General features: G+C 40.0%; 1 protein-coding gene across 6 annotated transcripts in view; it reads left to right on the top strand.

The window, feature by feature from the left end:
• Positions 1-25725, top strand: part of SMARCA2 (SWI/SNF related BAF chromatin remodeling complex subunit ATPase 2) — a 114938-nt gene that overhangs the window by 1271 nt on the left and 87942 nt on the right. Inside the window, exons 1-3 of one of the 6 annotated variants that reach the window (XM_075079456.1) lie at positions 159-196; positions 8947-9207; positions 17759-17882. In XM_075079456.1, coding sequence (XP_074935557.1) covers positions 8983-9207; positions 17759-17882 — 349 coding nt within the window. In that variant the 5' untranslated portion in view covers positions 159-196; positions 8947-8982. Of the gene's footprint in view, positions 1-158; positions 197-247; positions 632-679; positions 722-8946; positions 9208-17529; positions 17610-17758; positions 17883-25725 lie in introns of those variants that run through there. The other 5 variants (XM_075079458.1, XM_075079457.1, XM_075079455.1 and 2 more) reach the window with 5 other exon arrangements.

The raw sequence follows: 25725 nt of genomic DNA, 5'->3' as shown, positions 1-25725 counted from the left end.
TCATACACCCCCCCCCCCCCCCCCCGCCTTGCAGCAGGCGGCGAAGAGGCGTAGCACAAACCATGCGCTTGCAATTTTGTAATCGCCTTCCAAGCAAAAAGCATTTTATTTCCGGTGTGCGCGGAAATTTCTTTTCTTTTCCTTTTTTTGATCGGGTCGGGCGGGAGCGGGGATGCATACAGAGGCGGGTGCTCAGGTAGGCGCGGCTTGTCTGCCCCGTGGGGAGCGGGGGGCGGCGGTGGTCGGCACCTGGAAAAGTTCTCTCTCCCCTGCCGGAGGCGGGGGCAGGCAGAGGGCCGTGGGTGCAGCTAGCTGCCGGGCGGGGCGGAAGGGCAACAGAGCCCGTTTCCCCGGGGAGAGGGAGGCAGCGGCCAGCGCTGGTGGCGGGCGGGGTGGCCCTGCCCGTCCCTCTGCCCGTGCCAGCAGCGGGAGGATCACCGACACACGCACACACCGACACACGCACACACACACACACACACGCGCGCGCACGGACATGTTTGGTCGGCGTGACATGGTGGCGGAGGGACGGAGCGGCGGGGAGACGGGCCCAGCCCAGCCCTGAAGCATGCCCCCGCGGCTCGCTCGCCCGCCTGCCGCCGAGCCCCCCCTTCCGTCCCGGGCCGTCGAGGTACGGGGCCCTGCGCGGCCCGCTCGGCAGCGGCGCAGCCGTTGCCTCGCGGAGGGGAGGGAGAAGGAGGCAGCGGGGCAGGTTCTCTGGGTACGGGCGTTCTAGAGCCTGTCGGCCGGGGGGACGGCTTGGCAGCGGGGGCGGAGGGGGAGTGCAGGGTCCTGCTGCAGCCTATGCGCTCCCGCCCACCCCGGCGCCTTTGCGGGAGGGGTTGCGAAGCGGAGGGCGGCGAGGCCTACCCGCCGCCCGGCAGGGCCGGAAGACCCAGGCGGCGGTGCCGGGGCGGAGCGCGGCGGCGGGGGGAGCGGGTGGGTCGCGGGGGAAGCGGGTGGGTCGCGGGCGGGCCGCCCCCGCCGCCGGTGCGCCTCGACGGGCGGCAGCCGGTGTGCCCGAGCCGGCACGGGTGCCCTGTCCCGTGTGGGCCCCCCCCCCCCCCCGCCGCGTGTCGCTGTGTCCTGGTGCGGAGAGAAATGGGGTTTGTTATTTTGTCTCCTCCCCACCCATTCCATAATTTATGATGGTGGAACAACAAACTGCACACGGCTGGGAAAGTTACAGCGCTTCTAAACTCGAACTAAAGTTACAGTTAACCGGTTGAGCTGGGGTGTTGTGTTTTTTTCTCTAGGGTGCATTACGGTCAAGTAAAGAGAGTGGTTAAGTGTTAGCGTCACTACCTGGATTGCACCGGAGTTGGTGCTCCTTGGTAACTCCTGCTTATGTTTGATATTCAGACCTTCCAAAGTTCGGGTTAACTCTCTCTCTTTTTAGTTGTCTTTTGATGAGTGTTTTACATAGGTAACTCAATAATTAACGGAAGAATTGAAGCGATAAGGATTTTGTTTTAATTTCACCATTTTAACTATTCTGCATGCTTTCTGTAAAAAAAAAAAAAAAAAAAGATACGGGATCTATGACACGGCATTGTTCCTCTTGCATTCTTTTCTGTTTTGCTTTAGATTTCTTCAGTGTTACTTGGTTTTAACCACAGCTCCTAAGACCCAGACAATAAACATTGTATCGGAATTTAATTGCTCTGGTAGTATACCAGTTAGATGTTCGGGGTAGGGCAGCCTCTTCTGTGCGAGTTAGTATTGTTGTGCAAATAAAGGCACACTTTCTCTTTGGGAACCTAATTGCCCGATTACTGTCTTTGACTTTGTTTCTTTTGTCCTTTTGTTATTCTGAGGATAGTAGTGGTGTGCCACTTTGTGGATAGGATTGGAGACAGACTTTTATGCCCATATATATCAGCAGTAGAAAGCAAAAAGATTGTATGGATAATCAGCATTTAAAAATCTGAAGTTAAGTGTATCATACAGCATATGTGGACTTCACAGAGATGAGGGTGAACCTTCATTAAATACAGTATCTCAGCTTTAAGGCTGGTATTTCTGTGGTGTTTCATAGAACATGCGCCAGCAAAGTGTGTTCAAAGGACTCTTAGATCTTTTCTTTTGTTCATTTCTGAAGTGGTCTGCGAGTGTTTCTTGTAAAGTTTTAAAAATGCTTTCAGCAGCACCTGAGGCTTGAAAATTGACAAGAAAAAAAGTGCTCCAGCTCGCATTCTTATATTAAATATATTCTTGACAAAGGTCTATATGAAATTAATATCTGCAGATATATTTTATAAATTTTTTTTGACTTTTGAAGTTAAGGTCAGAATGTGCACAGTAGCAACTTTTAAAAGTTTCTGCACTTTTCTCTTAAATTTTCATGGTCTTGATTAGTAATATTGCTGTGAACTAGTGATCCTTTTCAGGAGGAGACTTTCGTTCTTCGTATGACTGAGAACATTTTTTGCAAATTACTCATTAAAATGCCAGTTACTTTTTTTTGTGTTTTCTGCTGCAGTTGAAGTTCTCTATGTAAAGAGTGTTTCCCTGGACCTCCGCCTCCTCTGAAATGTATCTGTTTATTTTTTTATTTGTTTGATCCTCTAGTAGAGTATTAAACACAATGTTATGACATAAAGATTACTTGTCATGAATACGCAGCAGAGAAAAGCATATGCCTTATTTGCAAGATAAAATAAGGAAGGATGAATAAGGGAAAGAAGTAAGGCTTACTTAAACATGGCTTTGGTAGTTTGCAAATGTAGCAGAATAAGAAGACTAATACTTAAAATTGCTTTATTTGTTTCTGACACATGTAAAGTCATCACTTCTCAGGTGTAAACATTATCCTGTTTGGCTCCACATGGTAGAGATTATTTCCTATGTATCACTGCAGGGTTTGAGCACCCAGGTGGGTCATGTGGAGTTGGGACCTTCTTAAAAATAAGTTTGTTGTTACAGAAACATTACCTTTTTCGTATCTTCACTGATATTTTACCATAGGTAACTTGTATTTAAAACAATCTTTTCCCTTCTTCCTCCTTTTTTTCTCCATTTAAGTAAAGACAAGGCCTGTCAGTAATATGCCAAACTCGTTTTCATCTGCCTACATCTCATTATGGCTTTCGTTCTTCAGAATCTAACATGAAGTTGGTGTTCAATAACTGTGATTAATACCTGTAGTAAAGGTCACAGTACGGAGGCTTAATGCCTAACCAGTCAGTGCTGTCATGAGTCAGTTTTCTGTGCCCAAAATGTATAGTGGAGTCTACATATGTAGGAAGCAGGGGCTTGATCTTGGGCATTGTCTGCTGTGACTGTGGCTATGGGGTTAAAAGGCAATTAAAACTTCTGACTGCAGCTGTCTGCCCTCCTCTTTTCCTGAAGGCTATTGCCTTCTGCAGCAAAGACATCAGAAAGGATCATATGTCTATGCTGTAGCCTCTTCACTGAAAAGTCTGGCGGCATAGCTTAGCTTGACTTGTGTGAGCTCTGACTTGTGATGATGCCTTTTGACTCTGTAGTGCATTCAAACTCCAGCTGTTAGCCAGTCATTTCTTGGTGCTGATTTTTTTTTGTAAGAGGGTAGGCTGTAAGTTAAAGGAGTTGAGAAGTTGCTTTATGAGAACCTGGAACAGCTACACAGTAGGAATAAGAATTTCTACAAGAATATTTGTAAGAGGTTGAAAGTGGGGAGTGTTAGGACTACCACCCTTAAGTGTCTCTGAATGTGAAAAGGAGCCTTACCCTACATGACTCCACAATGAAGTTTCTGGTATAAGTGCACCACCCATTCTGCTAGCTCTGCTGGGGTGCATGCAGGCAGTTTTTGACAGACAGCTAGACGTGCAGCTAAAGCAGCGTCCAGAGGTTTTTATCTCTGGCCTAAGTGTCTGGATAAGCAAATAAGGTGCAGCATTTCTGATTCTGTGGTTTGTAGTTCAAACTGCAAAGTCCCTTCCAGAAGGTTTTGAAGTTACAGTTACAGTTATGTACAGAAGTTACAGTTATGTACAAGAGTATGCAAAGGTCGAGCCTCTCAGTTTTTAGTGTGTTTGGCTTCTCTCGTGTGAACTGGCTTATGTTAGTTGAAGATTTGACTCTCCTTACTGATTTCCCCCCACCCCCCTGCCCCCCATGTAAACCTCTTTATTGATTGAATCATTGTTTGATGAAATGACAGTTGTTAAATCCTGATAAATGTTAATGCAGAGTACCCTGTGGTGTTGTATAATACAAAACACTGATTTGCTTCTAAGTTATTTGTTTTAATTATGATGAGATGCTGTCTTTATTAATCAGTTCTTAAACTTTGCACATCTTCATTTGATTATGGTTAGCAGATTGAGCAAATACTACGAATCACTGATGGTATAATTTCATGTTTTCTGTAGTAGTGTCATGAAGGCAACTCCTTGACCCTGTAGTGTATCACAGTTTCACAGTATATTTTTTCAAAGCCACCCGTGAATCATGAGTACAGTTGGAGATGTGTGCAGAGAAGTAGACTGTAATTATTTTTCTGTGAAGGCTAATACAGTTTGCTTTGCGATGTGTATGTGGCTGTTACATGGGTCCATGTTTCCTTTTCATCAGATTGAAGTGGTGCAGTTTCCTTACTTTCCGCTACCTATCCAAGGCAGGGGATCTGGCCAAAACATCCTGGCTGAAGTTCAATTTAGGTTGACTCAGTCACGGAAAGGCAGAAGTTGTATTGGATGGTGAAGGGAAACAGCTAGAAAAATCACAAATACTTACTGCTCCATCTGTTCTTAGACTCAGTGTGTGGGCTGTGTCAAAGTCTATAATCTCTGGATCTTTTTGGGTGTCCAGCCGGTCTTTTGGTTTATACCAAAATATGTGTAATGTGCTTGGATGCTGTGGGTCCTGAAACACTGAGCTGATGAAGACCCTGTTGTACAATGAATTAGCTACATCTACAAAACCTTCTAGATGCAGAAACATTTATGCTTAGGGAATATTCCCTCAAATTCTTTGAATGTTGATCTAGAAATAGTTGAGCAGAAATCAAGTCTCTCCCTTCAGCTGCAGCTCTTGGTTTTGTGGCGTTTCTTATACTTGCATATGGCTGAAGTTACCTTGACAATGATAGAATTTTTCCTCTCTGTAACAACTCTGATGTGTCCAGCAGAGGTGGAGAAATTCTCCTGAGACCAAAGGAAGAACTGCGTGATTCACCACAGCTATTTCAATCGCGACTAGTTCCATTTGGGGCTGTTCACGAAAGTGATTTGATCATGTTGATGTAAATAAACCTAAGAAGTGATAAGGGATTACAGTTCAAGAAGAGATACATCTTATTTGAAGTCATGTGAATAACACTACTCCCGTGAGCATTTTGAGGAAGTTTAAAGATTGGACACTTGAGAAACAATTAAGCAGTATGTAATGCATTTGAGAATCAGGGCCAGAAGCCTTATCATTTGGGAGAATGAGATGGAAATTTGTTTTTTTTTTCATTTTATTAAAGTCCTTAAAATCTGTTAGAAGCATTTACTCCCCCCCCGCCCCGCCCCCCTTTAGCTTTTTAAATTAAGCACTACTCATTAAAAATCAGAGCAAACAAATGGGTCAACACTGGCTTTGGCTGGGAAATGGCTTCATTTTTTAATTTCATTATAGGCACCAGAATTTACCCAAACAAATACCAATGTAATCTGCATGGAGCCTGGCCACTCTTGCACCTGTTGTCTCTTTGTACATTTTTGCTTTGACTTTAATGAGACTTTTATAAGGGTCCAGAGGAATTAGGTATCTAGCTCTTACTGAATTTTAATGAGAGCAGGGTGCCTAATTTCTGTGGGTTTCTTATACAATTTATGTCTGAGTAAATATAAACTAAGCTATTTTTGAAACATGTTGAATCATAAGCTTTTTAGCAGTTCCGTTCTATGAACGGATCCTTAGTTGGGAGGACCGTGTATAATGTGTTCTGGTTTATGGCAGTGGCTGGGTTTTTTAATTCTGTGGACTACTATTTCCAGAGGAAGTGTCATTGTCTCTTTATATCCATGGGTGTTTGGGCAGGATTTATTACTTGCATTCAGGTAGTATTTTCCAATATTTTGTGTTCCCCTGATATAAATCTTATAAAGTACTTTTTTTTTTTTTTTCCTGCGTAGAAGTATGTTCTTTGACATACAAAAATCTCTGAATACAAATCTATTTAAGACAATTCACAGTTAGGTAAGATTGGGTGAGTTTATCTGCTCTTAAGGAGAGATAACAAAGGGACTTGAGCTGGTGTGTGGGGTGCAACATCCCCCTCTGGTAGTTACTGTTTTTCACAGGTTGGGCACTTGCTAGTCCATTAAAAAGAATATTAAATTTTCCAAATTTGCATACAGGACATGTTTAATGTATATGTAAATGACAGTGTAAGTAGTGGAGCTGAGACTGGAGCCAGTTAATTTTTATGAGAACTGCAAGTTGAATTTGAAATAGAGGTGAATAGAGGGGGGAGATTTTGATACCCATTTTAATGCATAGGTGTAGGTAGAAGTCTTTTGTGAAATGGAATATTTTGGGACACTGTGTACTGATAGTAGTTTCGTAATTGATCGTGTTGTAGTTCTGTGTAATTTCTTCTGGGTAGCAGTGGCGGTGGTGCTAGGTTCTGCCTTGTTGAATGGACTGAATTTGGCTTATAACCTGCAAGGAGAGGGTCAGCTGTGAGAAGGTCTGTCTTATATTTTGCAATGTAATGACTGACTCATAAAAAAATCTTTGTTGTGTGGAAATGTCTGTTGTTCTTCATACAGCCAAACTGTAGGGCTCTTAAAGGAAGATATGGCATGGTACACACTGTTGTGAACATTTGATAACTTGATTCCTTTTGTGGTAATGTCGTGGTTGTGTGGGACTGTGTAATTTGTGTGGTTGTAGGGGACTGATTAGTGACTATAATGTTTTGTTCTGAACAGAGAAACTTCATAGGCATCTCCCTGGTTTTGCAAGGAAATAGTATCCCAAGGTAGCTTATTACAAGTGAGGATATTTTATTTTTAATGAGTTACGCATTGTTCTAATTTGTTGCCTTTAATCAGAAGAGAGTAGTAGGTATTAAAACATAACAAAAGGGAATTTATAAGCAAAAGCTATTAAGTTGGTTTTGATCCTGACAGAATGATTAGGTAAGTAGGGGTAAATAAGTGAAAATGGTCTTGATGTCTTGATGTAGTAGCATTTTATCTTTTGTGTGCATTCTGAGAAGTAAAGACACCTGCTCATGAAAGAAGAAAGATGATCAGTTCTGTAAGCTTTGAATTCCCTGATTGGCAGCAGTAAGCACCACTCAGCTTTTTTTCTGACATGTGTTACAGATGGACCTCCTTTCTGCTTTGTTGCAAACCTTGGGAGGGTACTTTGTTTTTCTTGAATGTCTGTTTCTTAATTTGACTACAAGCCAGCATGTTTGCAGTGTTACAGTGTGGCTTTATATAAGCACTGTCATACCAGGTTACTCCACTTATGTTAGAAAGTACTTACTGCTAACTATGGATAGTGATGGACCGAGATGTGGAAGGTGGAACACTCTGTGATAAATTCTGTAAGCAGAGAGGCTGGTACAGGGAGTCCTCTTAGGCCTTGTAATGTACCATTGCATTGTCATTACCTTGTGATGTACCAAATCAGAATGATTTTTAATAAGACTAATTTTTCAATGTATTGACTTTATTGTTATGGGACAAGTAATCATGGGCAGGTAACCTGATTTGGGTAGACCCAAAATAATTAAAGGGAACAGGCTAAGCCCACCTAACTGTCAGCTACTGCTGAAAGTGGTGATCCGACTTGCTTCCTTGTGCTAGCACTGGGACTCATCTGTCCTTTCAGAAAGTCAGTTCAGTAAACTGAATCACTGGATTTTTATTCTTTTTTTTTAAATATGGGGTCACTTTTCTGCTGGCTTAACTACTAAATAATGAGATCACTGTGTGATCAAACACATGAAAATGGTGCTGTTTGGAGTGGGGAATACCAAGAAATATGACTGATCTCATTGATAGCAACTGACCATAAGTTATGTAAAAATATGGCACCTGCATCACTACGTTACTCTGACATTAGTAAACAAAATGTTCCCAATATTAGACATTGATAGAAGTTCTCAGAATACAGAAGAATGTTTCAAGCCTTCATCAGTTTGTTCTACGAAGAACACAGAAATAAAAATATAGTAATACTTGGTTTTCCAGCCTGTAAAAGTCTGTAATTTGTTCTCAGGGCACTTCTAAGCCACTTGTGCTGCAGTTTTCTGGTTTGACATTGGCAGAACCCTCAAGTCGATTATAGCTTTTCAGTCCAAAGTAATTGTCAATTGTCAATTGTATGTCAATTGTCAATTGTATGTCAATTGTCAATTGTATGTCAATTGTCAATTTTATGTCAATTGTATGATTGCATACAGAGATAACCAGATAGGTCCTACATTATGTAACTTAAAAACCCAAAAGCGAGAAAATAGTCTTACTAATCCTTTTAATACTTCTTTTGCTGCACTAACATGAATTTTGTAAGTGTGAATTTCAGTGCAGTCACATCTGTTTAGGGAGAGATTTTTGAGAGATTTTACAGGGGTGCCTACCTATCTTCCCTGCCTTTAGTAGTACTGTGCTTGACCCCACACGATACATTTGATGATACCAAGTCATTTGAACTACCATTGCCTCTGGTAGATGTTTCTCATGGCGTACCAGTTGCATTGTTCTGTGAGAAACATATAAACATCTAGAAATTGAGTCAACTATGAGGATCCTTAGCCTTCTAGTGGGATGTTAGAAGGATGGTCAAACAAATGTGCAACATTAAGGATCATTTAAGCATTTTCTTCTGATTACAGCTTGCGTGCATGTATGTGTGTAATGATTGCCCGTAGATTTTATTATATTTTTTTGAGTGCCCCTAATGTCACATAGAAATTCTGTTTTTGTTTTTGTTTTGTTTTGTTTTTATTATTAGAGCTATTCTGCTAATTGAAAAGGAGACAGAAAATAGATGTCCACGCCTACAGATCCTGGCACCATGCCTCATCCTGGTCCTTCTCCTGGACCAGGACCTTCACCTGGACCGATTCTAGGACCTAGCCCAGGACCAGGTCCATCTCCTGGCTCAGTTCACAGCATGATGGGGCCAAGTCCTGGTCCGCCCAGTGTCCAGCATCCAATGCCGACAATGGGGCCTACTGATTATCCACAGGAAGGCATGCACCAAATGCATAAGGTAATAGTTTATTACAAGTAAACCTTTTTTCCTAGAGTTTTCTGCACTGATTAAGAAAACTACTTGCACTTCATTTAGATGTGCATAACTGCTATTACACATCATGTATCACCTGCAAAACTGCAGCTACACTCCTACTTCTGTCTTTATTACTAAAGATGATGCGTATATCAAACAGTTTCCTTGTTCTGAGTAGACTACTTTGAACTATAGAGTTAGTAGTTTGCAAATCTTAATTTGTAAACTGTACTTTTCAGTAAGACAGACATTACTAGGGAAAAAATTTGAATTGTAGTGTTAAAACCTTATGGTAGACCATTCTAACCACCTTTTTTTTTTCCCTCACTACTTTTCTTGTCTGTTTGGATGTATCATGTGCTTTTCTGGGGTGGTTTTTAGTTTTGCATTATTTTTTTTAATTAATATTTTTTAGCTCTTAGAGGGCTTGTGCTTACAAATTTGTTTACTCTTCCATGTTGATGGCAAACCTGATTTCCAAGTTATTTTATAAAGGCTCCATCTTACTAAGGAATTTAAAACTGTAGTGTAAAACATGTAAATAACTGGACTTCACTGGTTGTTGTCATACAGTTAAAATTACATGTGTGCTTAGACTAACATTAATGTAGTTTGCTTCGAGGAAATACTTGCTTGTGTGGAATTCCCTTTGTGAGAATGATCTCTTTATGTATTGTCATTTCTATTTAGTTGTGTACCAGAGCTTACAATAATCTCAATTTCTCTGACCTTCTCCTCTCAGAAAGATACAGTAACAGCTTACAGAGCCAAGATAATGAAAACATTTTGGTAACTATTGTGGATTCCACTTGAAATTGTTATATGAACATAGAAAGAAATTAAATCTGCAATAAAAATAGTTTTAAAGTATTGTGAACATATTTTAATATTCCTCATGAATTGGCAAATCCTTATGGTGCCATCTTCATGTATGGATCAGTTTCATTCATTAAAAGAGTTAAAACAGTGTCTAGTCAGTAGGGACATGACACTACCATCTTTTGTGTGAAGAACTGTGTCTTTAAAATTTCTAATAGCACAAAGACAGTTGAAGTGGAGGATCTAGCTGCCTGTTTGAACTGTTGTAATACCTGAGAGGTCAGTACATTCAGTAGCTAAAACTTTTGCATTTGAATCTTGAAGCATGTAATTTAGCTATTATCCATATTAGACATTTGTAATTGGCATTTCATTGCTGCAGAGTCAGTTACAGCCAAGCTTTCAGTACTCTGGTGCATGTCGCAAACTTCATAGGCAGACAGGGTTTTTACATATTTCAGTTCTCTCATTTCTTTCTGTTTTTAAGAGATTCTCTACCTGCAGAAGAAGAGAGAGCCACCAGGAATTATCCATTAGAATCATTGATTGCTCCATATGTTATGTTTTTAACTGCTTGATCCTGTTTCAACTGTGTGTTAAGACATTTAATGCGATGTTAGCATTAGAAACCAACTGACAAACTCATCCCACAAAGTTCTTTCAGAGACTTCAGAAGAGTATCAGAAGTTCTGTGAGCCAGAGTAGAAATTAGAAATTCTCCTACTGAGGTGGCATTAAAATGTTTTGAAAAACACACCATGAATGTGAAGAGTTTGGATAGCTAATTCAAACACTATCAGTCAGTATAGTTATAGGAAAATTACTTTTCCTTTTCTGTACCTTGATTCTGATAACAGAACAAAGGCTGTAATTTCATAGGTCTTTATCTTAGTAGCAACAGCCTTGCTGTCCTCTTGGTTGCCAGTTCACAAGTTCCAGCATTCCTTCATGTGTGTGTGATTAAGTTAGAAAATGGGTCTGTTGAACTGATCCAGGTGAAAAAAATATTCTTCGTTAACTTTTCAGTCTAGATCAGTTTTCTGGTCTGTTTTCCTGTGCAACCCCGGGAATAGTGTATTGTAACAACTGATGGAAGGGTCTATTTAAGAAATGCTGTGGAAGGGTGCCTCAAAATTATTTTGCAAATATTACTTGAGTGTTGTTCCATGTAATAAAACACTGGTCAGCCACCTGCAGTTTGGCCAAATAAACATTTTCTTTCTGCTTAGTGTGAATTTCAAGTCCCAGTGTGATTCAGTAAAAGTGAGAGATTGCACAAAATGTGTCCCAGTTACACAAGTGCTTGTGGGGTACAGATCCCATGTATGCAACGGGGTGTGCTTCTTACTTTTAAATTCACAAACTAAGTAGGGAAGCACCTTTGTTCTGTGTTAAAAGTTTGACTAGCGTATGAAGAATAATATAATGCATTAAAAGAATCAGAAGTATCCAACAATAGAGAAAACACTGATTGATACAAATCACAGACTCTCAGAATCACAGGATGGTAGGGGTTGGAAGGGACCACTGGAGATCATCTTGTCCAACCCCCCTGCTTGAGCAGGGACACCCAGAGCAGGGGGCACAGGAATGCATCCAGGTGGGTTTTGAATGTCTCCAGGGAAGGAGACTCCACAGCCTCCCTGGGCAGCCTGTGCCGCTGCTCTGTCACCGGCACAGTAAAGGAGTTTTTTCTCATACTGAGGTGAAACTTCCTGTGTTCCAATTTGTGTCCATTGCGTCTTGTGCGATATAGATAATAATAAATCATATTTCATAAAGTATGTTTACTTAACAACTGTTAATATGAAAATTGAAAACTCTATATTCACTTACTAACCAGAAGACCCTTCCACAGGAAAATTTGCTATTGATTTACATAAGGCAGTTTTGCCAGAAGCAGTAAATTAGCTGTCTTTCTGCTATTTTGTTAAGTAATCTTTAGGCTGTTGATGAAATTGCCAGGGAAATACTGAACAGATCAAAATTTTACTGAAGTATGCCTTGGATGTAAGACAGCTACATTTAAGAAGAAAGAAGTCTGTCAGGCGGTGACACTGCTAGATGAACAAATGGTAATATGGAGAATTTCATGAGGTGAAAATACTTGGCAGCTGGGAAGATAATAAAGGAAAGCATTGTTACGTGGCTGCCCTAATCTTACTTTTCCTTGGCATCCACATACAAGCACCCCTGGAGGCAGAACACAGGGTTGATTGGTTTTAGTTAGAACTGATACAGCCTTCTGTATACTCTTGTGCACCAGCTGGGTGTCACGATCCACTGTTGGGTTGAACAGTTTGACAGAGGTTAAACCCCCTTGCTTTCCAGGCAACCTCAGATAATTCTGGGAGGTTGGGGGTGGCTGGGCTTCACTTCTGATTGACTCCAATGTGTTATCATGACTAGGTTCCTTTTACATTCTTGGAAACCGAATTAAGACTCAAGATGGAGTCAAGTGCCAAGTCACTTTATTTGGCCAGAAATAGATACAGGAGAGAAAAGCAAAGAAAGAGAGAAAAAAAAAAACCCACAGGTGAAAAAGGGAATGGGAGGGAGAGAGTGGGACCGTTGTGATAGCTATCACCACGGATCTGCAGCAGTCTGCCCGGTCCAGGCGTGGGTGGAGTCCGGGCGTCTGATGCATCTTTGAAGCCGATGGAGGGGGAATGTTCCAGAATGTGCCCCATGTCTTCTCTGCTGGTTTTCCCTTTTATAACGTTGCTCTCCTGCATAGTCAGTAACTGTTCTGCATACCCCTGCCTCCCACTCGGTGGTGGGGCACATGCCCAGTACTGTCACTAGAGGGTGCTTGAACGTTCCAGAGGGTCCGAGGCCCCCCACCATATGTTGCCAGTTGGCCTTGGGCCCGGGCGTATGCATGGAGGATGAGTACTCCGAGATAATGGAGTACACATTTGTGCTGGGTCAACCTTGGTGATTAAACTGTTTCATTCAACTGCCGTAATGATCAGGCTTTAGTAGTGAAAGTTGCCTGCCAACAATGTTGAGACAAGTTTCTAGTCCCTGACTCTAGGCCACATGATTTTCATAGAATAGAATCACAGAATCACAGGATGGTTTGGGTCAGAAGGGACCCTTAGAGGTTACCTAGTCCAATGCTGCTGCAGTGAGCAGGGACATCTTCAACTAGGTCAGGTTGCTCAGAGCCCCGTCCAGCCTGACCTTGAATGTTTCCAGGGATGGGGCATCTACCACCTCTCTCCAGTGTTTCACCACCCTCATTGTAAAAGACTTCTTCCTTGTATCTAGTCTGGATCGACCATCTTTTAGCCTAAACCCATTACCCCTCATCCTATTGCAACAAGCCCTGCTAAAAAGTTTGTCCCCATTTTCCTTCTAAGCCCCCTTTAAGTATTGAAAGGCCTGCAATAAGGTCTCCCTGGAGCCTTCTCTTCTTGAGGCTGAACAACACCAACCCTCTCAGCCTCTTATCATTTTTGTGGCCCTTGTCTGCATGTGTCCAACATATTAACTGCTTAACTCTTCGTTATGACAGCAGTATATCTATTTAATTTGGATGGTTCTCACTTGAGGGATGGGAAGAATACTCTGACCTTTTGGTTTATTTTATCTTCTATTTAATTGTAATGTGATGCATAATCACTACTTCTGTGAATTTGTAATGGTGTGTACTGTAAATGGTTACTGGCTGTGGAAAAATTATTATGATATTATGAGCAATATTACTGTTTTTGCTGAGTGAGAGAAAAAGTAAGCAACAGAAAAAATTATTTTCTTACAAAAAATATTTTTTTTTACTAAGTATATTATTTCTTCATTCAGATGTTCCATTAAAATGGTTTCCCATTTCGAATATTGTTGGCTAACAGATCTGTGCACATTAGATGTTCTGGCAATCTCAAAATTATTTCATGGTCCTGGAAGTAATGCCTCTTTATTCAGTAGGCATGTTCCCTGCATTATTTTTGTTGTATGTGCTTACATTGGTGAAAAAAAGAAAAAAGTATTATTGTCTATCTTGAAAAATCAGCAGAGACATTGTGTAAAATGGTGTTTTAGTGATTTATAAGAGATTAACAGACTTATTGGCCAAGCCCTTACTGCAAGAACAAAGTCTGGTGGTCCATCAGTAATGATTTCAGTTATGCTGTGCAGTTATGTTACAACACATTGATGTTTGATCTATGTAATTTTTGTTCATATAGACGATGCATGGTCTAGAAGAAATCTAGTTGGATATTTGATCTTGGTCTCTGTTTTCAAGGCTGGTGTTTTGTTTGATTTTTTTTTTTTAAAGAAGGGGGAAGGAAACAAAAAAAGGCACTATGACCTGACAGTTTACCTGGAAATAGGTCAAACTGTGATGCAATGGTGCCTGTGAGAAGACCTTAGTTACTAAATTCAGAGCAAAAGCAGTGTAGGCAAAATATTCCTTATGCGTTAGGCGTTATGTAAAGTCTGTAAGTCTGCCAAGTCTGTAGGTATGGGCTTGCATACAGTTGAAGCTCATCCCTTGTTATGTTTTCTGGAAGCACTGTTTATATATCTGGCCTGTTCTGTGCTTGTTCTTACTTATGGGGACCAATGAAAATACTAATGTGTAGTCAAAGTTGAGTATGTCTCAACTTCCTCTTTCCCTTCTGTTCTGTCATAATAAAAGCATAAAAAACCACGTATCCCAACATGGTAGTAGTGCTTTATTGGTAGTATAGGTTACATTTCTCATGCCAACAATGTAATTGTGGAAGGTGTCTTTAATAATTTATACGGGAAGGAAGAATTTACAGAGATTGCATTGTGTGTAAGATCTTTTCTGTAATTTTTAACCTGTTATATAGATTTAAAGTTATTGTCTAACTGTGTAACTACAGTGATTCAAAGAAGTTATGAAAAATAACTAATTTTCAGTTCTTGTAGTCCTCTGCTGAATTGTCTCCGCTGTTTTATAGTTTTTTTCCACAGGCAGTAGAGGTGCTTTTAGATGGGAAATATTATTGGAAGTACAAGTCTCTCTGCATAAATTAGCAGTACTGTGATCATCCACAGAGCAGTGGCACAGGCTGCCCAGGGAGGCTGTGGAGTCTCCTTCCCTGGAGACATTCAAAACGTGCCTGGACGCGTTCCTGTGCCCCCCGCTCTAGGTGTCCCTGCTCAATCAGGGGGTTTGGAGAAGGTGATCTCCAGAATTCCCTTCCAACCCCTACCATTCTGTGATTCTATGATTCAAACTAATTTTGTTTCAAAGAAGTTTGTCGTCTTCATCTTCTGTGGCTTTGCTAGTAAAAAACTGGTTAATGAGTTCTGCCTTTCCTATTCTGTTTCTGATTAATTTCACTTCCATTTTTTTTGCAGCATAATTCCTGCAAACACACAGAAGCAAACCCCTTTCTTGCTATATTTAGGCTTCCTTCTATTACACTTGAAGCATTTCAGTTCACCACAGGTTTTGGTTTTCCTTTTAAATCCTTAGAAAAAGTTATTATTTTGATCAGTTCTTTCCATAGAAGTATTCCTTCAGGTGGTGTTTTCTTGTATGGGCATGTCTTCACCTTTCTGTTCCTGTTTGGGTGTTTTTTTTTTTTGGTTTTTTTTTTTTTTTTAATTCTGTTTTTGAAAGGCCACGTGTTTGTTTTCCTCTTCACTGTTCCTCTTTGTTAATCCCAGCTCCTTTCCCCACCTTCTATATGCTGGTACTTCTAATGCCCTGGGTATGCATGCTGTATCCCACCTTAGTCCCATCAGAGCTGCTTGCATTCACAGAGGTTTCATGGTTGCCACGCATTAGTGCAGTGACACCCATCCCTGCAGTCACATACCAGATGGGTACACCTAGAGTCCTCTGTTCTGGAAATCAGATCCAATTTCCTGCAGTCTTCTCCTTCTCTTGGTGGCCTAAAGATTTAGTCCTCAACACATACCATGATAAAATAGGAATGGATCTGGCTTTGCAGGTATATTGGTTTCTGTAGTATTCAGCTCCTGCAGCCAGATTGTGAACTGAGCGTTCTGTTCCACGTTGGTTATCTGCAAGTAGGGGTGAAGGGAGAGGGAGGGATCTCCATGCCTCAGAAAGGGTGTTGGGATTTACTTGGTTAGCACAGTGGAACTATTTTTAATGTGTCAGTCAACTATCTCTACATTTCTATTTCCTATTCCAAGTCCTTGTAATCAAAAATATAATCTCAAGTAATGGGTGTTTTCCTGTTACAAGTTCTTTTCAGGAATGTTTTTATACTTCCTGACAACTAAACAATTCAATGAAACATAGAAGATCTATTTTACTTCTCCTTTCTATATCTTTTCTCCTTTTAGTCCATAGTTTCTGATTAGGAAAAATGACAGTGAAATCCTTCAAAAATGCTGATAAACAAAAAAAACCCCAACCCCATGTGTTTAAAGATACTTTCAATCAAATCTGATTATTGCAATGACAAGTGGAAAATTTATATGAAGGGTTTACAAATTAAAATTTAGAATTATTTTTTCCTCTATGGAAAGGATGACCTATGTTTAGTTCTGTTTAAATTGATTAATGTGCAACAAATTGCTTGGAAAAAAGAAATGTGACAGTTGTCTTTTTTTTTCTGTGACTTGATGTAGCTTCTTGTACACTCTTTTTGCTAGTTGCCTGTTGTTTCCAGTGGTGTAAGTTTTCTTAACTTTTTTTAAAAAAGAATTCTTAATAAATAGGTGTGCATTTAGATAGACTGTAAGGGCTCCATTCACAATAGGGTTTGCAAGAACAGTGTTAGTGTGCATGCATGCACGTTTTACAGAGGGGGGCAGAGCTGCATGTTTTTGTAGAGATGTAGAGATGTTTTGTAAGAAATGCCAGCCTGTTCCTTCCTAATATAAAGCCTTGCAGAGCTCTAAGTTAAAAGTTAATGAGAAGTTAATAATCTCTTCCCTAGTTAGGGACCTGATGTAATTTTTCCTTTCAGGTAAAACTTTTTAGCTTTCTTAAGACATTTTCCTTCTGATGTTACTTTTCCCCTATTATCACATTCAGAGTCCTTCAGTTTCTATTATGGAGCCTTTTCCAGTGCCCTGCATGCCTTCAGCATGTTTTTCTGACCCCAAGCTGTCTTCTCTTTCTTCACTCTGAAGAAGGCACTTGGCCCTGTTTTGCATTTCAAGTACCACGGGAACTGTAGTTTTTGAGGTGCGGATGAAGTGACAGGAACTGTAGGGAGCACAAGTATTTGAGTCTTCAGTTTCTTGACTGCCTATCCCTGTTTTCACCTGCAAAGAAGAGGTTACCTCCTGCGCTGTCATCTTTGTTTTTGAAGAGAAACAGTGTTTAGGGCATTCCAGTAGAGCAGTGACTGAAAGGGCAAAGTTTGGGCTAAAAATAACTCTAGCCAAGCCACAGGCTGTACTTTCATAAGTTGGTGTGTGTTACACTGCTTTGTAATATGAGGCCAATACAGTTCCTCTGTTTGCATTTGGAAAGTTTGCCTCCCTGTCATTGCCAAACAGTTCATAAGGAGAAAAAAAAAAACAAGAAAAGGCAAAAAGGAAACAGAGGGAACGAGCAGCCTTATGGTGCTGTGTGCTTCCCCAAATGTCTGATTCCACGGGTAAAGGTTCCCATTACTTTTATTTTGAGTGACTGCTAAGAGAAGTTTGTACTCTTTATGTATTTGTTCAGATTTTGAGTTGAAGTCCTTTCAATTTTTCTAGTGTATTTATATATATGTCTATATAAAAACTTATTTTGTTTTCACAGTCTATTGATGGCTTGCACGAAAAAGGAATGGTTGAAGACGTTCATTGTGGCTCCATGAAGAGTATGCGACCTCCTCACCCTGGAATGGGCCCACCTCAGAGTCCAATGGACCAGCATAGCCAAGGTTTATACATACTGTGCATGCTGTATGATTTTGGGGCCCCTTTGTTCCACAAAGAATCAGTAGTTCCATGTAACACATTTCCATTTATTTCCTTCCAGCTTTGTTTGGAAAGGCTGAACTGCTATCACAGGGCAAGGTGAATAACTGAATCCCTTTCTTTCTGGACTGTCCATCAGTCATGTATTGGAAAAAAGCTAAGGTTCAAGTCTGCAGCAGGGGCAAGTAGTTGGACTAAATCTATTAGAGATTATACATCTCTAAAAAACCCCACCTACTTTCTTCCTATCTTATGTGGCTATTCTAACATAAATGCATTAGAATATGATCTATTTTAATCCTGTGGTGAAGGAATGATAAGAGAGAAGAACCCAAGCAACCTGGAGAAACTTTCTTTAATATCTATAATGTTTGGTCAAGGGCTGATCAAAGTTCTTTCCAAAATTTGTAATGCCAGAAAATAGAAACTCTTTTTACCACATTGCTACATGCCTTCTTTGTGTCCTTTAGTTTGCAGCATAAGAGGACATGTGTTCTATAAGCAGCTCAGTATGTTGGAGATTTAAGTGGTAACACCTGCTAGTATTAATTAGTTCAGCAGATAACACTTTGTATATTGCATAATTAATTATAGTGCATCAACACTTGAAGAACCCCAACTGAAATTAGGGTCCTGTTTTGACACTGTACGAATCTATTAAGAGATGGTCCCTGTTTGATGTATTTGCATGTTTATTACATAGGATAAGTGAAAAGCTCGAGTGAGAAAACAGGTACAGATCAGCAAAATTACTCAGCCTGAACTGCTTTGTGACTTTTCAGTGAGCTATGACTGAAACCCTAGTCTGTAATTGTCAGCTGAATCCCTGTCTGGGACCTTGAACATTAGAAAATACTGTTTTTCCATTACACCTTTTAATATTAGTTAAGTAAAATAGAACTGACTTTGCAGGGACAAATTCTCCATCAGTTAAAACTCTTCCACTGATTTCAGTGAGGTGCAAGCGTGATCATCCAAGAGCAAAATTTTACCTGACTTTGCAATCAGAGACACTGTTTTCCTTGTAATGAACTTGTTCCTCAAAATTGACAGAGTGCTTAGTCTGAAGATGAAGATGGGTCCAATTCAAGCATAATGTGCTCAAAATACAAAAGCATGAGTTGCAAATGCTTCTAATGCAAGTAGCTCTGAGGTTTTTTCCCTTCTTTTCTGTGCTGGCTGAGATCAGACTTCCAGGCTGTGTTGCTCTGCAAAAAGATGATTGTGTTAATAGCAGCTGTGGTAGGCTAAAGACTACAGATCCCTGCTCTCTTTGGTGTATGTTGGCAACTCTTGCAAGGTAAACAGGGAATACTGGAGTTCTAATGTAAGTAGGCTTTTTAAAGAAATAATTAAAAAACGCCCCACGTTATAATCTTTTAAATACTCTACTTGAAATTATCGAGGAGTGTTTTAGCTTTCTTTGCCTCGTGCATAATTTTTTTATTCTTACACAATTATCTTCTCACAAAAAATGGTGAAGGCACTTGAGGCTATTCTGATACATGTTGGGGAAAGTCCCATCTGCTAACCTTGTACTTTCTCCCATTAGTGTACACATCCAAGGTAGAAAGCCAGGTTTCTTAGGAGCCTTTCCACCTGTTGGATACTTTCAGTCCGATTTACCACAGGATTAGGGTCCTGTAAGACAGTTATGTTTCTACAAATTTTGTGGGAAGAGGTGATGTGGTAAAAGAGAGAGAGCTTACCCATGTCTACACTCATGGGGAGAGGACAGTATGAGTTCTCTGAGAATCCATGGAAAGATGCATGGTAAATCTGCTAATCTTGACAAAATCTTTAGTAGTTTGGTACATTGTTAGAAACCAAGACTTATTATAACGTTTACTTCCATGTAGATTCTTGGACATCTGATAGTTGAGCTTACATTGCAGTTCTGTACAATTTTTAACAATATGCATGTCAAATAGAAATTGCACCTCATTAGTTCTAGATCTGTTTTTTTAATGGCTTATTGTTTGTAGGCCTCAAATTGAAGTAGATAAATGTATGTGCTAATTAATGTTATTATTTTAAGTCATTTGGTGGAAAGTACCTGAAGAAGTTCAAAGCCCCAGGGGATGGATTAACCTATAGGTCTGCCATTAGTTTGAAAGCATAAGAAGAATGGCCATGTATCAGTCAAATATTGTTTAATCTAGCATTGGTTCTGGGTAAAATCAAAGAATGTTGACTTTTAATGTTATATGACCTTGCCTATAATTCAGGCCATTGAGAATAGTTTTAAGGAAAAAGCATAGTACGGTTTGGGTAAGAAGGGACCCTTAGAGGTTACCTAGTCCAATGCTGCTGCAGTGAGCAGGGACATCTTCAACTAGGTCAGGTTGCTCAGAGCCCCGTCCAACCTGACCTTGAATGTTTCCAGGGATGGGGCATCTACCACCTCTCTCCAGTGTTTCACCACCCTCATTGTAAAAGACTTCTTCCTTGTATCTAGTCTGGATCGACCATCTTTTAGCCTAAACCCATTACCCCTCATCCTATTGCAACAAGCCCTGCTAAAAAGTTTGTCCCCATTTTCCTTCTAAGCCCCCTTTAAGTATTGAAAGGCCTGCAATAAGGTCTCCCTGGAGCCTTCTCTTCTTGAGGCTGAACACTAACGCTCTCAGCCTTTTTTCATAGAAGTGTTCCATTCCTCTGACCATTTTTGTGGCCCTCTGCTGGACTTGCTCCAACAAGTCCATGTCTTTCCTCCGCTGAGGGCCCCCAGAGCTGGACGCAGTATTCCAGGTGGGGTCTCACCAGAGCAGAGTAGAGGGGCAGAATCACCTCTGTTGACCTGCTGGCTGTGCTTCTTTTGATGCAGCCCAGGGTACGGTTGGCTTTCTGGGATGCGAGTGCACATTGTTGGCTCATGTCCAGGTTTTCACCCACCAATACCCCCAAGTCCTTCTTTGCAGGGCTGCTCTTAGTCCGTTCTCAATCCCCCAGCCTGTATTGATATCCATGGTTGCTGTTACTCAGGTGCAGGACCTTGCCCTTTGCCTAGTTGAACCTTGTGACATTTACATGGGCCCACCTCTCCAGCTTGTCCAGGTCTCTCTGGATGGCATAAAGTCAGCCTTGTCAAACAAATTCACTATTCCTTTTGTGGAGATCACAAGCTAAATTGATTTATTAAGGTGTAGACAGGTGTGGTACAATACTCAGTGCAGTTCAGTATTTGTAGAGTCATCAGGAAAATGGATCCTGGCCCCTGTATGGGGTTTCTCTGTGCATCATTAAAGCCAGTAGTAGTAATGATAGACACAAGTTTGCCTGCCTGATAGAGTTATAAAAAGTGCTTAGCTTGTTGGTCTGTGTCATTCCGATATAGCAGGATGATAACACTAATTGAAATCAATATAACCTATATTAAATATATTAAGCTAGTTAAATGACAAATTATAAAACTAACTATAAATAGAAGCTGATCATCCAATTGTGAATTTTTCTAGTTAGTCTTGTAGGACTCAATTTTGGTTCGGTGCTGTTCAATGTATTTGTCAGTGGTCTGGAAAAAAGTGTAAAATCAGCACTGTTATGTTTGCAGATAGCACAGAGGCTTAGCAGTAAATAATGAGCAAGATGTTTACAAAGACTGATCAGGATTCTTGGTAGAATGCCCCCTCTAGCGTGGACTTTAGCACAGCCAACAGCATTGTATCTCTAGGAGCAAAGCCTTTTATTGTGTAGGTGGTATGAGACTGTATCATACAAAGCAGAAAGGCTGAAAAGAGTTGGTTATTCTGGCACACTTAAATGTGTATTGCCATATACTGTGTTTGAAACCATGAGATGGAATGTATTACCTCCATACAGGAGCAGGGGCATATTAATTGAGGAGTTGTATCACCTTTTCTAATGAATTAGCTGAAGGTTGTATTGCATTCCATTCTAGTATCTGCAGTTCAGAAAGATGTTGAGAAATGTTTAAGGTAGCATCAAATGTTTGAAGCATCTTTTGTGTGAGAAGAGGCTGAGTGAGCTGAAACTGCATAGCCTGAAAAAAAGAAGGCTTGGAAATACCTGATGGGACAGAGTGACAAAGAGGGAGCCAGACTTTTTGTAGTGAAACTCAGTGACAGAAGAGGAGACAATTGGCACAAGCTGAAGCACATGAAATTCCATTGGAACATCAGAAAACATGCTTATACTGTAAATGTGGCTGAACAGTACAGTAGGTTGCCCAGAGAGGTTGTCTAGTTGCTATCCATGGAGATAGTCAAAACCCGACTGGACGTGTTGCTGGGCAGCCAGCTGTAGCTGACCCTGTTTGAGTTGAGGGTTGTGAAGTTCCTTCGAACCTTAATTCTATGATTCTGTGAAATTGTGCCTTATTTAGAAGACAAAGGAATTATTTGAAACTTGAAAGACTTGGGTTTTTTGCCTGGAGAATGTTAAAATCCATTTTTGTGCTCTCAGAGAGCGACTTGATCAGTCTTCACATTCCCAGGTGTTAGAATAGCTTGTAATAGATGGATCCTTTTTTTAAAAAAAAAAAAAAAGTGCAGTGAATTTTGGTACCTGCAAATTTAAATTAGGTGAATTCAGACTGTATTAAATATTTGCATCTTACTTAACGAAGATAACCTTTGGGACAAGGATTACCCAAGTATTTGTGGTAGGTTTTGTGTCACGTGAAATTTAAGTCAACACTGGCTGTCTTTCTCATCTGTTCCACAGACTGAAGGGGGAAGATGGTTTAGAGGGTAAGAGGAGGCTTTGGTCTAAGATGTTAGGTACACTGTTGTAGCTGTAATGGTCCCTTATTGCCAGAAATCTGTGAAGCTGTAAACAGGCTCCAAGATTCTGAGAAGAACTGGTAAGCTAGAGGAGGAAACAATGTTTTTAATTCTTTGAGAATGGGGAGATGGATAGTCTTCATAAAATGCTGCTGTTCTTGAGAGCTCTGAGTGGAACAGTTGTGATAAATGCATAGGCAGTAGTCCTTCTGTATGCAGTTTACAGTTGGAACTGATGACAAAATGACATCTCATTTAAATGTTCCAATAGCAGTCTTTTTAGTAACTTTTTAAAGGGAAGAAGGCCTTGCAAAAGAGTCTCTCGAAGTACAAAAGCAGGAATTTTTATAAAATACATGCTTATGAATGTGGGTGATAAATTAGAAATAAATTGGCTAACTGCGGGTGCAGTTGTAGATATAATCTATGTAAATCAAACGTACAGTTGTGAGTGAACAATCTTGAAATAAAGACCACTGAACTTACAGGGAACAAATCGATACAGAATTATGGAAGTAATGATTGTTACAGTCCGTATTAAGAAATAATTAACTGACCCATTTTGACGTGAGATGACTTACTTTTGATGAGCAAATCAGAAACAGTTGCAAGCTAAATCTGCAAAACCTTTCATTTTTCTTATAAATGCCAATCGGCTGCTTGAATGGCCTGCATTTTTTTAACTAACAATAATTACTAAAATAAGGTATGCAACTTTAATACTTAGATTCTGAATTTTTTTTTATTGGTGGGATGCTAGTCATGCAGAAAGAATCTGTTACTAGCTCAGACAGATTGTCACATTTTTATTGCAGTCATACTGCAATGGTTTGCAATGGTACTGCAATACTAAAATGGTTTTCAGAAGGTTGACATGAATTTATGGGGAAAAATATTCTGAATTGGTATCTTTCTCCTCAACAGTTACTCCTTTCCACTCTTGCTGCCAAATTGGAGAAAGGGTGACATTACTGACTATTTCTGGTGACCAGTTTTCTTTTCTTGAACTTAAGCACAATGATGTCCCTGTTTAGTCTTAATATCCTTGTTTTCATGCTTATAGGTTAAATGAAAGGAAGATCCATTGCTCTAATTTCTTTTTACCTGTTTCGATAGTAATCTTACTACACTTAACTGAATTTGAATTGTATTAGAAACTGCCTTTGACTTTGTAAGATTTATAGGGAGAAATTGCAAAGACAAGCCAAATATTTATATAAAATAAAATATCTTTATTAGAATACATAAAAAGATATAAATGGACTGAAACAAACAATTTCTGTGGTTTTCTGGAATTTGGAACAAATTAAATGCAGTTACTGTGATACAGCAGTGAAATACAGACCAGTATGAAGAGTTCAGGTGTCTTTGTGTGCTGCTTGTAAGTGGAAACATAAGCTCTGCAGGGATTTACGGTTCTGGGCCTTGATCTGTATATATTTTTAATTATCATTCAGTATTTATTGAACTTCATATAAAGATACACAAATTAAGCTTAACTTACAGAATTCACTAAGTTACTGCTTCTTCACAAACAACGTTCATTATCCCTACTGTTCTTAAATTGGCTGTAGTTCCTTTTCTGATTTTTTTTTTCAGCCTCTTAAAGATGAGAAAAGATCTGGCACCTTATCCATCTGGCTGCCAGCATAAGATCTCTCAACAGTTCATTTCTATGGTCCTAGTTTTAAATGGCTTGCACACATGTGGTCTCTCTTTCTCTTTGTTGAGAGTTTCACAAGAATTGGTGTTAACTCTGGCCACACTACCAACAGGGAAATGTATTTTGGTTACCTTAAGAAAGTGTGTAGCCTTGGTCCAACATGAAGTATTTTCCACAATGTTCCAAGACATTATGCTTTCCTACTGTGTATTGTGGGCTTGTACCTGATTCTTCTTTTTTTTTTTTTTCCAAAACAAATTTCAGCTGCTGGTGATTGAAGTGGTAGTTAATATAAATGTTTTACATCTACATCTTCCTAATCCAAAAATCCTCTTACGGTCACATTTTTGAGTGAAAATGTACCCTTCCTATCAATTTTAGCAGAAAGATTTGACGTTTATGGTCCTCAGATACTTTCATCATTTCAGTCTTAATTTTTAGTGGCAAGTCAAGACCTCTGTTGAATATTCCAGTGTTTGGACTGGTAAAACCTTGACTCTTTCTAATATTCATTACCAGGGTTTAGAATTCATGTGTGTTCTCCTCTGTTTAACAATAGATTAAAAGTGGAGAAAAAAGGTCTCCTAATTTTTAGCTGTCTTGTTCTTCAGCTTTAAGACAGATGAGGAAGCTGTGCTTTGCCTCTGTTAACTAAAGTGAAATTAAAAGCAATTAAAGCAGAAACTCTATACAGTCTGCCCTGCAAAAATATTTGTGTTTGGTAAAGTGTTAGAACTAGGTTTTCTTCCAGTGTCAATACTGTAAAGAATATATATTGTTTACAACATGTTGTGATATATTTCTGTCAAACAAATTGATACCAAAGTGGGATGCAAAGAGTGTTACTAATTATGCATTCAGTTAAGAAAGCAGTGCTTTGTAACTGCTGAAAACTTGAGAAAGGTTTCAGATGTAGCCTTTTCTACGACCCATTGAAGGATTATGGAGAAGACAGAATGAGGCTCTCCTCAGAGGTACATAGCAAAAGCACAAAAAATAATGGTCACAAGTTATGTAAGTGGCATTCTGATGGGACTTAAGGGAAAGAATATTCACGATGGGAGCGATTAAGAATCACCATTAGTGGAGATTCTCAGAACTCACCTGGATAAGATCTGGAGAGACTCCATAAAGCTTTGGAGTTACCACAATTTTAAATGGTGCATTGGGCTGTTTGGCCTCCTTTTCCTGGTGGTGGGTGTTTTCTACTCCATATATTTTTTGGAACTAAAGGTTCGTGGTCCTTTGCAAGCGCTTAGAACTCTTCTGTTGTGAGTGTTCTGCAACCTTATCATTCAGTGCTTTTGCCATCTTCCATTGCAAAGGTTAAATTAAACAGAATGATTTATGCAGAATAGAAAACAAAATTTTCTGTGGAAGTTCTAGAGGAAGGGGTAC

The sequence above is a fragment of the Phalacrocorax aristotelis genome, chromosome Z (assembly GCF_949628215.1).
Source record: "Phalacrocorax aristotelis chromosome Z, bGulAri2.1, whole genome shotgun sequence".
NCBI lineage: Eukaryota > Metazoa > Chordata > Aves > Suliformes > Phalacrocoracidae > Phalacrocorax > Phalacrocorax aristotelis.
This window is presented reverse-complemented; position numbering and strand designations above follow the sequence as displayed.